This window comes from Vipera ursinii (assembly GCF_947247035.1).
Source record: "Vipera ursinii genome assembly, chromosome: 6".
Taxonomy (NCBI): Eukaryota; Metazoa; Chordata; class Lepidosauria; order Squamata; family Viperidae; genus Vipera; species Vipera ursinii.
The window spans coordinates 36659102-36673746 of record NC_139515.1 but is presented as its reverse complement, the minus strand read 5'-3'; the positions used below and the strand labels follow the sequence as shown (position 1 = coordinate 36673746).

Genomic DNA, 14645 nt, shown 5'->3' with positions numbered 1-14645 from the left:
TCCAGTGAAAAATGGAACAACGGGATCGACGACGCGAGCACAGGGAGAGCCAGCAGAAGGCAGCTCCCTCCCCAAAATGCAGAGGCTGCGGAGGCAACCACACATGGGTGAGCTGCAAGTTCCAGTCGGCCACGTGTTGGGCCTGCGGGAATTCAGGCCACATCGCAGCGGTCTGCTGTAGCTGTTTCCGAGGGCCTACCCAAGCGACAGTTGGAGAACTCATCATGGAAAGGTACCTGGGCCCGGAGCTCGACAAGAGTGGGGTTTTTCGAAAGCCGGAGGGCCATCTGCCGAACCAGGGCCTGCCGGCCGCTTAAACCCAAACTAAAATTGGAAGTCCATTTACAAGGCATTCCTTGTAAAATGGAGCTAGACTCCGGCTCTGCAGTCTTGATTATTTCCAATGAGATGTTTAAACTTGTTGGCGGCCAGAGCAAGCAGTGGGTTAAATTGAGGCCCTCCAGTATCATGTTAACTGATTTCCAAAATGCCCCAGTAAAAGTTAAGGAGGAGGCCACCCTTTCTGTGCAGTTTAAGAGGTTTCAGGGGCACTTGGATGTTATCGTAGTCAAAGGTCGTAGAACAAGTTTAGTCGGGTTGGACTGGTTTGAGGCATTGGGCATTGTAATATCTGGCATCCACAGAATGCAGGGAAACAACATCAAATCTGTCTGCAAAGAGTTTGCAGATGTATTCGATAGTAAGCTGGGGAGGTACACAGGGCCTCCCATTTCATTTAAATTAAACCCCAGTGTCTTACCCATTAGAATTAAACCCAGGAGAGTCCCCTTCACACTCAAACACAAAATTGAAAAAGAGCTAGACAAACTAGTTCAGTCTTGGGTATTCACAGGGTGGCAAGATAAAAGTCCAGGCCTGGAATTCCAAGTGTATTTCTTAAGGAGGCATGAATTGTCTGCACATAAAGGATGCCTGTTGTGGGGTAGTAGGGTTATTATACCATCAACACTGAGAGAGAGAGTTCTGCAGTCTCTACATGAAGGGCAACCTGGCATAGTTCGCATGAAGGCTTTAGCAAGGAGCTACCTTTGGTGGCCAGGGTTAGATAAGGCAGTGGAAGAGTAGGTACATGGGTGCTACACTTGTCAAAGGTCCAGACCTGAGATGCCCCAAGTGCCTGTCCACAAATGGGAGGCAACACATACACATATCTTTATATGAACTATATGAGAAATTTTATAACAATAATGAGTTAGTACCTACCATTTCAGGCATATGAAGAGCTTGCTGGCCAGGAATTGTTCCATAATTGGGAATAACAATTTGTTCCAGTTCTTCTAAGACTAAAAGAAAGAACTCCCATAAAAATACATTTGAGTATAGCATTCAGGTAAATGTAGATTCTATTTGGGAGGAAGTCAAATTTCATGGATTGCCCATTTATATCTATCATGGAGAATTAAGATGATCGCTTAGTTACACAACTGAACCTCAATTTTCCTAGCCCTGGATGCAACTTTAATCTGGAGGAAAATGAAATGGATCAACAAGGCTGATTCAGTCTCCAAGTTGTCAGGATACAATTTCATATTACCTAAAACCATGTATCTTATTAAATATCTATAGAGGAGAAATAAAGTAGGAATAACTATGAATATGAAAGAATGGAAAGTGTTATTTAAATCCAAAGAGTTCTGCGTGTATAACAGAGACGTAATAAAAGGGATAAAATGTTAATAAAAGTAGAATGAAACATATAGCCCGTGATAATTCTTCAAGCTTCTCCATATGTATATTCTTATACAAAGAGTTTCCTAAACCATTTCAGTTCCTACTTTGTCATCATGACCTTTGTCAAATAAAACTAGTTATGGGTTACTTATTTATGTACTAATATTTACATTAAGTGAAAAGCAGGTTAGTTTAATCTTTACAAATATACTCCTTTAAAAAAGATTTTTGATAGCTTGGTTGAAAAGCTAAATTTGTCAGAATCTCTCACTTTAATCATAATCCATTAAAATACTATTAAAATACTATAGTTGTCAAAAAGAAGATAGTACTAAGTGTATGAATTCATTTATATGAAGCAATTCTTATGTTTATATTTTTAAGTTTTCTAACGCAAGTCCAATTGCTTATAAATGTGGGTGAGAAGTTATTTTTTTTCTCAGAACTAGAAAATTCTCTTCTAGAAATGCAATGGTAAAAGAGTTACTCTTGGGAAGCAATCTTGCCAGCAATTTTCCATCAGCATTAAACTTTTTGTTGTTGTTAGCTGTGAAGTCGTGTCCGACCCAACGTGACCCCATGGACAATGTTCCTCCAGGCCTTCCTGTCCTCTACCATCTTCTGGAGTCCATTTAAGCTCACGCCTACTGCTTCAGTGACTCCATCCAGCCACCTCATTCTCTGTCATCCTCTTCTATTAGGCTCTTCTCCAGTGAGTCCTTCTGCAATATATGTGAGTTTAAACACTGTTAAACGTAAGAAACGCAAGTGACAGCTCTTTTGACAGCTGACAGCTCTACACACGGTTTCCGATGACAGCTCCACATGCGGTTACAGATGACAGCTGAATCTGACAGCTGCGCACGTGGTCTGCGCGGATTGGATGAAACCGAAACGGCAGGAGAATCCAAGGACTGGGATTGGCTAGAGGCTCGCCGGCACCTCTATATAAGGGGGGGTTCAAACTTGCTTGTTCGTTCCTGTGAGGCAATAAACAGCTGATCAAGTTCAAGCCTGCTGTCCTCTTATTTTACTGGGAACCCGCTGCAGACAATACATCTGGCGACGAGGGTGGTACTGCTTCACGGAGCTACATAAGAGCGAAGTCACGAGCTGACTAGTCACTGAACAAAGTCACTGGGGAAACTAATTCCTGAAGTAACCGTGAAGCAGTAATTACCGAGACAGCATGGCAGGAGTTCGACCTCAAATACTCAGAGCGATGGGAATCACACCTAGGACAAGTCGAAGGCTACCTCCTGTTCAACAGAATAACTGAAGACTGCATGAAGGCTTTGCCTCAGCGGCTCAGCTGTATACGATGTCGCCGCCGGCCTCTGCAATCCGGACCCAGTCAGTGCCGTTCCATATGCAAAGCTGATGGATATGCTAACAAAGCATTTTGTACCTTCCCGATCGGAGCTCTACTGGCGGCTCCGATTCGCCCAGTGAACCCAGTGGTCCGGGGAAGCTGCAACTGACTTTGTCGTGGCCGTCTGACATGCCGCACGCTGGTGCCATTTCCCGGACCTAGAAGATAGGATCTGGGACCAGATTGTCCTCAGACTCCTGGACAAGCGGTTTCAAAGGAAAATAGTCACCAAACTGACCATGAGCCTCACTGAGGTAGTGAGCGAAATCTGGGCATACGAAGCCACGCATGATGAACATCAAGACCCCCCCACCAACGGGTCCAACGGGTCAGTCCATCAATGCCTTCAAGCCGAAAGCGAGGAGGAAACCACGGAGCCCGACAATGAAATCAACGCACTCCAACAGCAATATACGAAGTCTTAAACACAACGGAATGACAGAAGAGGCCCTAACAGACCACAGATTCCCCACACAACAAACTCAGGGCAAAGATGTGCAAGCTGTGGAGCACCTCACCCATGGGCATCCTGCAAATTCAGGAACGCCAGATGCCACGAGTGTGGCAAGACCGGCCACATCCATACCGTCTGCCGCAGCAAGAACCGCGGAACCGTTAATGACCTGGATTCTTCCCTGCCAGGTATGACTAACCCCCTTCCCCCAGACACAGAGCCCCCAAAGCCCTTGGTACAAACTACAAACTGGCTAGGTAAACCTGACAGCCATTTAAATGCCCACCAACTGCTGAGGCCCAAGATTAGAATCAGGGTCCAATTACAAGGAATTCCTTGTGAAATGGAGGTGGACTCCGGGTCCTCCGTTTCAATAATCTCAATGGACACTTTTAAAAACATTTGCGGCCTCAGCAAAAGGAGAATTTCCCTTAAGCCCAGCCCAAGGAAACTGGCAGATTTTCAACAAGCCCCAATTAGTGGTGGAGCAGTGGGCTAATGGTGGAGCAGTGGGCTAATGCCTCCTTAAGTAACACCAGCTGCCTGCAATTAGTGCAGGTTCGCATCCCACCAGGCTCAAGGTTGACTCAGCCGTCCATCCTTCCGAGGTAGGTAAAATGAGGACCCAGATTGTTGGGGGCAATTAAGCTGACTTTGTAATAATGCCGCTTGGGTGTGTGTGTGTGAAAGCCCTAATAAGCAGGCATATACATAGAATGAAGGCTACTGCTAAGCTTGTAAGCCGCCCTGAGTCTTCGGAGAAGGGCGGGATATAAATGGAATTAAAAAAAAATAGAATTAAGGGAATTGCTACGCTACACGTTAACTATAAAAGATTCCAGGGGCCCCTTGAAGTCCTTGTAACCCAGGGAAAGGGGGCTAGCCTGATAGGATGTAACTGGTTCCAGGCTCTGGGCATTTGGGTAGGAGGAGTTCACTACACCCAGGCCAAAAGCCTCAAATCCGTCTGCAAACAGTTTGCAGACGTATTCGATGGCTCCCTGGGGAAATACACAGGGGCCCCAATCTCCCTAAAACTCAAACCCGAAGTCCTCCCTGTTAGAATTAAGGCCAGACGGGTTCCATTCGCCCTCAAGAAAAAAATTGAGGACGAACTGGAATGCCTGATAAAACTAGGGGTGCTTGAACCTGTGGAGGGAGGAACCTGGGAGACCCCTATTGTCACCCCCCTGCGTATCTGCACAGACTATAAGGCCACCCTTAACCAGGCCCTGAACCCCCATGCTTACCCTGTTCCTGCAGTGAAGCATGTCCTCTCTGCTATTCAGTCCGGCGCCATCTTCTGTAAACTAGATCTCGCGCATGCTTACTTGCAGCTCCCTGTCACCAGGGAGACAGCAGATGTGCAGATGATAGTTATACACCACGGGGCTTTCAAAGTTCACAGACTCCAGTTTGGCATTTCAGCCGCACCGGGCATTTTCCAAGAAATCATGGAGCGAACCTTGAAAGGCATCCCGGGGGTGTGTCCGTATTTCGATGACATCCTGATAGCTGGGGAAAATGAAGAGAAGCTAGCAGAGAGGTTAGAAACAGTGCTAAGAAGATTTTGAGCCGCAGGGTTAAAACTGAAAAAGGAGAAATGTTCGATAGGAGTACAATCCACAGAATTTCTGCGATTCAGAATAGATGCTCAGGGGATTCACCCCACAGAATCCAAGGTTAGAGCAATAAAAAAAGCACCGGCACCAAAAAACAAAGCAGAGCTACAAGACTTTTGGGGGCTTTTAAACTTCTACCATACCTTCCTCCCTCACAAAGCAGCTAGGGCAGAGCCTTTACACAGGCTTCTAGATAAAAACACCCCATGGAAATGGACCACCCTCCATGAAGCTTGCTTCAGAGAACTGAAGGAGCTATTGTCCAATAATTCAACTATTACCCATTATAATGAGCACAAACCCATCTGCATAGCTTGCGATGCCTCTCCATATGGGGTTGGCGCCGTACTTAGCCATTTGGAGGAGGGAGGGGCCCAGAAACCAATAGCATACTATTCTAGAACTTTATCAAAGGCAAAAAGGAATTACGCCCAGATCGATAAAGAGGCATTGTCCATTGTCCATTGTCGGGAATTTACGATCTTCACCGACCACAAACCCTTATTGGGACTCTTCACTGTCAACAAACAAACCCCCCAAATTCTGTCCCCAAGAGTCCTGCGTTGGTCCCCATTCCTATCAGCTTATTCATTTAAATTACTCCACAAACCTGGTAGGGAAATGTGTCATGCTGATGGACTAAGCAGGCTCCCCTTAGCCGATTTTGAGCCAGACCCTGCACCCGGGGGACAAATCCTGGCCATCGATGAACTTCCAGATTGCCCCCTGCAGGTTAAGGACATAGCCTCAGCTACGGTCTCAGACAAACTTCTGAGTAGAATACTAGCATAGGTAACCTCTGGATGGCAGGGCCATTGCCCAGGGGCTGAGTTCCAGGCCTATTACAATAGAAAGAATAAATTATCAACACACCAGGGATGTGTTTTATGGGGGAGCAGGGTAGTCATCCCCAAAAAACACAGGACCAAGACCCTCCTAACACTGCACGAGGGTCATCCTGGCATAGTAAAAATGAAAGCTTTAGCTAGGAGCTACCTGTGGTGGCCAGGCATAGACCAAGACATAGAAAAGCATGTAGCTGGATGCTACCCATGTCAGCAGTCCAGACCAGGGCCCCCTCATGCACCACTACACAAGTGGGAGCCTACGCACAGACCCTGGTCAAGGATACATATAGATTTTGCCGGACCCTTCCAAGGACAGCTGTTCCTTATTGTAGTGGACAGCTATTCCAGGTGGCTAGAGGTCATCCCAGTTAGACATCTGACCACAGCCAGCACTGTACAAGTGCTTAGGGGGCTCTTCGCCACACATGGTCTCCCAGATATTATAGTGTCTGACAATTCACTTCTGCTGATTTCCAGATTTTCATCAAGGCCAATTTAATTAAACATGTCACCTCGGCTCCCTTCTGGCCTTCCACTAACGGCCTGGCAGAAGTTATGGTGAGAGCTACCAAAGACTCATTGCGCCGTATCATCTCCGGCAACTGGCACCAGTGTCTGGCACAGTTCCTGTTAGCACAACACTCAACCCTCTACACAGCTACTGGCAAAAGCCCTGCTGAATTACGTTGGGGCCATTGCCTAACCACCAGACTGGACAGACTGCACCCGGACAGGGTAACTACTGGACCTGAACTACCAGCCCCACTGCGTCAATTTAACATTGGGGAACTTGTATGGGCCAAGAATTTCGGACTGGGAGACAAATGGCTGCCCGGGGCAATTATTCTACGCACAGGGCCAGTTTCATATCTGGTTGAGGGGGAAGGGGGCCGGCAGATAAGACATCACATTGACCAGTTAAGAAAGAGAGGATCGAGTAACCACCCCTCGGGCCCAGAGGCACTCCCAGTTGCAAGGGAACCTGTTCACATTACCCCTACCACTGTAGAATCACCCCAACACGAGGAAAACAGGAACCTCCCAGATCCAGAGGAAATCCCTATCCCACAGACAAGCCCCACCGCTGCTCCTGGGCACCCAGACAACCCAGAGCCCACAATGACCATTCCCCTACCCCCACCCAGGGAAAGGACTAGGGACCAACTCCTACGTCGCTCCAGCAGAACAAGAAGTCCACCGGCATAACTACAGGACTACGTTTGGCTGAAACCCAAGGGTCAGGACAAATGAACGTCAGAACACAACACCATGTAAATAGTTAACTGTTTAATTCTTTGGGGGGGGGAAGGGATGTAATATATGTGAGGTTAAACACTGTTAAACGTAAGAAATACAAGTGACAGCTCTTTTGACAGCTGACAGCTCTACACGCGGTTTCTGATGACAGCTCCACACGAGGCTACAGATGACAGCTGAATCTGACAGCTGCGCACGTGGTATGTGCGGATTGGATGAAACCGAAACGGCTGGAGAATCCAAGGACTGGGATTGGCTAGAGGCTCGCCGGCACCTCTATATAAGGGGGGGTTCAAACTTGCTTGTTCATTCCTGTGAGGCAATAAACAGCTGATCAAGTTCAAGCCTGCTGTCCTCTTATTTTACTGGGAACCCTTCCTTCTCATCAGGTGCCCAAAGTATTTCAGTTTCAACTTCAGGATCTGGCCTTCTAAAGAGCAGTCAGGGTTGATCTCCTCTAGGACTGAACTGGTTTGATCACCTTGCAGTCCAAGGGACTCACAGGAGTCTTCTCCAGCACCATAGTTCAAAGGCCTCAATTCTTTGGCGCTCAGCCTTTCTTATGGTCCAACTTTCATTGCCATACATTGCAACTGGGAAGACCATAGCCTTGACTATACGCACTTTTGTTGACAGGGTGATGTCTCTGCTTTTTAGTGTGCTGTCTAGATTTGCCATGGCTTTCCTCCCCAGGAGCAAGCGTCTTTTAATTTCTTGGCTGCAATCCCCATCTGCAGTGATCTTGGAGCCCAGGAAAATAAAATCTGTCACTACCTCCATTTCTTCCCCATCTATTTGTCAGGAATTGAGAGGGCCGGATGCCGTGATCTTGGTTTTCTTAATGTTAAGTTTCAACCCAACTTTTGCACTCTCCTTCTTCACCCGCAACAAGAGGCTCTTTAGTTCTTCTTCACTTTCTGCCATTAGAGTGGTATCATCTGCATATCTTAGGTTGTTGATATTTCTTCCGGCAATCTTAATTCCAACTTTTGATTCATCTAGCCCTGCCTTTCTCATGATGTGCTCTGCGTATAAGGTAAATAGGCAGGGCCACAGTATACAGCCTTGCCAGACTCCTTTACCATTTTTGAACCAATCAGTGGTTCCGTGTCACTGTTGCTTCTTCACCCGCATATAGGTTTCTCAAGAGATAAATAAGATGGTCTGGTACTCCCATCTCTTTAAGAACTTGCCACAGTTTGTTGTGATCCACACAATCAAAGGCTTTGGCATAGTCAATGAAACAGAATTAGATGTTTTTCTGGAACTCCCTAGCTTTCTCCATAATCCAGCGCATATTGGCAATTTGATCTCTAGTTTCTCTGCCTCTGCAAAATCCTACCTGTACTTCTGGTAGTTCTCGATCCACATACTGCTGGAGTCTAGCTTGTAGGATTTTAAGCATAACTTTACTAGCATGAGAAATGAGTGCAATGGTGCGATAGTTTGAACATTCTTTGGCACTGCCTTTCTTTGGAATTGGAATGTAAACTGATCTTTTCCAATCCTGTGGCCACTGTTGAGTTTTCCAAATTTGCTGGCAAATTGAGTGTAGCACTTTTATTGCATCATCTTTTAAGATTTTGAATAGCTCAGCTGGAATACTGTCACCTCCACTAGCTTTGTTGTTGCTCAGCTTTTCTAAGACTCACTTCACTTCACATTCTAGGATGTCTGGCTCGAGGTAAGTGACCACCTCATCGTGGTTATCAGGGACCTTAAACTTATTCTTGTGTAGTTTTTTTGTGTAATTTTGCCACTTCTTAATCTCTTCTGCCTCTGTTAGGTCCCTGCCATTTTGGTCCTTTATCATGCCCATTTTTGCATGAAATGTTCCCTTCATCTCTCCAATTTTCTTGAAGAGATCTGTGGTCCTCCCTATTCTATTGTTTTCTACTATTTCTTTGCACTGTTCATTTAAAAAGGCATTCTTATCTCTTCTAGCTGTTCTCTGGAATTCTGCATTCAATTGGGCGTATCTTTTTCTCCCTTGCCTTTCACTTCCCTCTTTTCCTCAGCTATTTGCAAAGCTTCCTCAGACAGCCATTTTGCTTTCTTGCATTTCTTTTTCTTTGGGATGGTTTTAGTTGCTATCTCTTTTTTATTGAAAAGTTTTAAAATACATTTAAAAAAACATGAACTCCCTCCCTCCCCCCCACTTCCCCTCCCTCCTCCCCCCCACTTCCCAGAGCTGAATACAGGGTATAAACTTTAACCAACTTAAGCTAAAATATGCTAACCAACTAAAAAGACACTTTAAATTCTATCGCACTTTAACTCCTCTTAACATAACTAAATAACTAAATAATAATAACTAATTAATAATACATCATATAATACTAATACTTATTCATATACTAAATGAAACTTTCTAGTCCCATATTTATTCTGAATATAATCAATCCATCTTCTCCATTCCAAAAAATATCTCTGTTGCAATTGTTCTTTCAAATAAGCTGAAATCTTTGCCATTTCCGCCAGGTTTGAAACTTTTAAAGTCCACTCTTCTATAGTAGGCAGTTCCTCCTTCTTCCAATATTGCGCAAACAAGAGTCTTGCTGCCATAATTAAATTTAGCACCAATTTAGTATCTATAACAGTATAATCTGTAATAATACCCAATAGAAATAACTGTGGAGAAAATCTTATCTTTTTCTTAAATATCTTCTACATATTCCACCAAATTTTAATCCAAAAAGCTTTAACTTTTTTACAAGTCCACCATATATGATAATAGGTTGCATCATCACAACCACACCTCCAACATTTAGGCTGATAATTTGGATACATACATGCTAATTTTTTAGGATCTAAATGCCATCTATAAAACATTTTATAAAATTTCTCTCTTAAATTTTGTGCCTGTGTAAATTTCACATTTCTGACCCATATCTTTTCCCATATATCTATCATTATGGGCTCCTGAAAATTCTGGACCCATTTTATCATGCAATCTTTAACAAGTTCCGTTTCTGAATCTATTTCTATCAGTGCATTATATATCCTCCTTATATGCGCTGGACTTTGATCTCTTATTTGTTTAACCAAATTTTCATCAGTTATCGAAATACCAACTTTCTGATCTTCCTTCCATCTAGCTTGTAACTGCCCATACTGAAACCAAGTCCACACTATTCTTTCTTCTTTTAAAATATTAAATGGCTATAATCCTGTATTTAGCTCTGAGAAGTGGGGGGGGGGGAGTGGGCGGGTTTGGGGTGGGGGAGATTTGGGGATATATTGTAAAACTTTGTTTTTGTAAAACTCTTTAATAAAAAATATATATTAAATGGCTTTAATTGCCATACATTCCTTTCCATTCTAAGAATTTCTTTATATGTGATCACATCATGTTTAAATCCCACACTTATATTTTCTATTGCATGTTTAGGTATTGCCCAAATTGGTATTTTATAATTTAGCTTATATCGATATTTTTTCCAGACTCGCAACAGGGCATACCTTAATATATGTGTCTTAAAGATATTATCCTCTTTCTTATCATATAATAAATATGCATGCCAGCCAAATAATAAATCAGATCCCTCAATATTCAATAATCTCCCTTGTGTTAGATTAAACCAATCACTAATTAATGATAAAGCCGCAGCCTCATAATATAGTTTAAAATTGGGCATTTTAAGACCACCTCTTTCACGTACATCTTGCATTATCTTAAATTTTACTCTTGGTCTTTTCCCTGTCCAAACAAATTTATTAATACCTTTCTGCCATTCTTCCAAATTTGAATCTTTTTTGAGTATAGGTATCATTTGAAACAAAAATAAAAATTTTGGTAAAACATTCATTTTCACTGCTGAAATTCTTCCCAATAAAAACAATTGTATTTTTTTTCCAACTATCTAATTCTTTTTGTATTTTTAATCATAACAATTCATAATTATTTTTATATAATTTTGCATTTGAAACTGAAAGATATACCCCCAAATATTTAATCTTTTTAACTATTTCAAATCCTGTTAATTTTTCTAGGACTACCTTTTGTTCTGTGGTCATATTTTTAGGCAATATTTTAGTTTTTTGCGTATTTATCTTAAATCCAGAAACTTTTCCATATAACAATATTATCTCCATCAAGTCTACTGATGTCGGTTGACTTAATGTAATAACCAAGTCATCCGCAAATGCTCTCAATCTATAATCTTGATCTCTTATGTTAATTCCCTTAATTTTATTTGAATCATGTATCTTAATCAATAATATTTCCAGTGTTAAAACAAACAACAAAGGTGACAACGGGCACCCCTGTCTTGTACCCTTTTCAATATTACATGCTCCTGTCAAACTACCATTAACTATTATTTGAGCTGTTTGCTTCTGATATATTGCTCTAATAGGTTGTAAAAACTCATCCCGAAACTCCATCTTCTCTAATACTTTAAATAAAAATTGCCAATTCCATTGATCAAAGGCCTTTTCAGTATCCAAAAAGATCAGCGTTGCAGAGACCTGGTTATTTCTCTCCAAAAATTCCAATAAATCTACAATATGTCTCACATTGTTTTTCATTTGTCTACCACTTATAAATCCTGTTTGATCACTATGAATCATTTGCTGTATAACCTTAATTAATCTATTTGCTAAAATTTTTGTAAATATCTTATAATCAGTATTTAAAAGCGATATTGGTCTGTAATTTTTGGTTTGGGTAAGATCTTGATCTTCCTTTGGAATCAACAATATAAAAGCTGTTTTCCACAATGGAGGCACTTGTCCTAGAGATTGAATTGTTCTAAATAATTCTTTTAGAGGTTCCACCATTTCTAACTGTAAATTTTTTATAATAAATGGCAGTCAAACCATCTGTTCCTGGTGCTTTACCCACTTTAAGTTGTTTAATTGCTAAAATAATTTCTTCAGCATTTATCAATTGATTCATCCCTTCCCTTTGCTCTTGTGTAAGTACAGGGATATTCACTTCTTGTAAATATCTATCTATATCTAAACCTTGAATTCTATCCCCAGTATATAACTTAGAATAAAATTCAACAAAAGCCTTTTGAATATAATTCTGCTGAAACACCTCTTTTCCCTTGTATTCTATCTCATACATGTTACGTGACCTTTGTTTCTTCCTTAACAAATAAGCTAGCCACCTACCTGGCTTATTAGCATTACAAAAAGTATTGTGTTTAACATACTGTAAGTTAGATGCCACTTGATCTGCCATCAACATATTAAACTGACCTCTTAACAAAGTAATTGCTTTCTTCGCCCTCTTATCAGATGCGTTCAAAATTAGAGCCTTCTCTTTGCTTTTGATTTCCTCCTCTAACTCTTTACGCTTATATTCCAATCTACATCTATATTTATTATTCAAATATATTAACACTCCTTTCATATAGGCTTTACTTGCATCCCAAACCATTTCAATAGGAGTACCCTTATACATATTTATATTAAAAAATTCTTTCATCTGTTTTTTACATTCATCCACATTTTCTTGATATCTAAACAAATTTTCATTTAATCTCCAAGACCTTCTATCTTTCCTCTCCTTATCCAATTCCAACCATACTGGACTATGATCTGATAAAGTTCTTGGACATATCTTGATCTTCTTAACCCTAGAAAAAAAATCATTAGTAGTTAATACAAAATCAATCCTACAAAAAGATTGATGTCAATCAGAAAAAAAGGTAAAATCTTTTTCTTCCAAATTTCGTTCTCTCCAAACGTCTCTCAATTCCAAATCATCTTTCATCTCAAAAAAAGATGTAGGCAATCTGGCATGATTTGAAGTACTTTTAAAAAGACCTTTTTTATCTTTCTGTGTGTCCAGCACGCCATTCCAGTCTCCCATCAAAATACATGATTTATAATCCCATTGAATTATTTTATTATGTAAAAATTTATAAAATTCTCCTTGTTGATTAGGTGCATATAGTCCAACTAAAAGTATTTTCTTGCCTTCTATTAAAAGTTCAATTATAACATATCTTCCTTGTTTATCAGCTTCAATTAGATTGGCTGTTAAATTCTTTTTTACATAAATAACTACTCCATTTTTCTTATCTGAAGCAGACGCACTAAACTGTACACCCAGTCTGGAATTTATCAAATACTTTTGGTCTGATACACGAATATGCGTTTCCTGTAAGCACACAACATCATTTTTAAATTGTTTCAAATACTGAAATACTTTCCTTCTCTTTTGCGGGGAGTTTAATCCATTAACATTCCAGGTTAGAAACTTTGTTGCCATCTTTTGCGACCTGAAACTTTCGGAGCATGTCTTGCAAAACCACAAGCACCTGCCTCTTCGGTCTCGCTCCTCCCATTGCTTCACTATAAGTAGATTCTTGAGATATAATTGTGGATTTCTGTTCTTGTTCTTGTCTCATTCATTTGGTTGCAGCCCACGTCATTCTTTGTTCCTTAACCTCTTCTGACGATCCCTGGGGCTGCACCATTTCCGAAGTTTGCTGAAGTTCTTTAACCATCCACGAGATAACTTCTTCATCTCCCTGTATACTCTCCATTTGTGTCTGTCGCACTCCATCTTCCTTCCTTCCTTTAAATTCTGGGGATGGCGGAGAACCTGCTTTCAGTATATTAGAATAAAAAACTCGTGCCTTCAAGACTGTATTGAGATGATATCTCGTACCTGAATAATTCACCACCAAACCTATTGGTATCTCCCATCTGAACTGAAGCTGGCGTTTCTTTAATTCATCTGCCAAAAAAGTAAATTCTTTCTTTTTCCTTAAAATTCTTGGTGGAATTTCTTTCAAGATTAAAACTTCTTGATCAGCAACTTTAAATCTATTATTATAAAAAGCTTGAATAATCACATTTCTGATCGAGTTGCTATCTCTTGTACAATGTTGCGAACCTCTGTCCATAGTTCTTCAGGCACTCTGAAGAACTGGTGGTGAGCAGGTGGTGTGTGTTGCTGGCCGTCGGGCGGCACAGGTTATCCTCATGTCGCCTGTGTTTTGTGGGACCAGCTGCACTCGAGCTGCTGAACTTCGCCAGCTGGTATTTGACCCGTTTGTTATCCAACCTTTCTTGCTTTGGAGAAGGACTTTTGCAGCCGGAACATCTGTTATTTTGTCATCTTGTAGGCTTTTTATGCCTTGGCAATTGCTGCTCAAACTCCTCTTTTCTCCCATGACCCCACAGGATTCAGAAGGTCCCGGAGTTGAGTCACTCTGAGAGAGTGGCTCAGTTATACCATCTGCTACCCCCCTAGAGGTGAGAGATATAGGGAGGTATGCCTATCCGGGGTTTGTATCCTGTTCCGCTCCTGGATAGGTCTGGGCCCGCTGTGAAAGGGCGGTGGCCGACCTGCTTCGGAGGTCACCCAGGAGGTTGCCCAGCTCAAGTGGCAGAGGAGCTGGTGGACTGGATATTGTTGACCTTCCATTTTAGATCCT

The 14645-nt window shown here is 41.8% G+C and overlaps 1 protein-coding gene across 1 annotated transcript in view; it reads right to left on the bottom strand.

Moving 5' to 3' along the window:
- Nucleotides 1-2292, bottom strand: part of ANO6 (anoctamin 6) — a 104961-nt gene extending 102669 nt beyond the window's left edge. Inside the window, 2 exon segments of the mRNA XM_083366550.1 lie at nucleotides 1225-1304; nucleotides 2180-2292. Of these exon segments, the coding sequence (XP_083222676.1) occupies nucleotides 1225-1304; nucleotides 2180-2273 (174 nt within the window). The 5' untranslated portion in view covers nucleotides 2274-2292.
- Between the last annotated feature and the right edge of the window lie 12353 nt (nucleotides 2293-14645).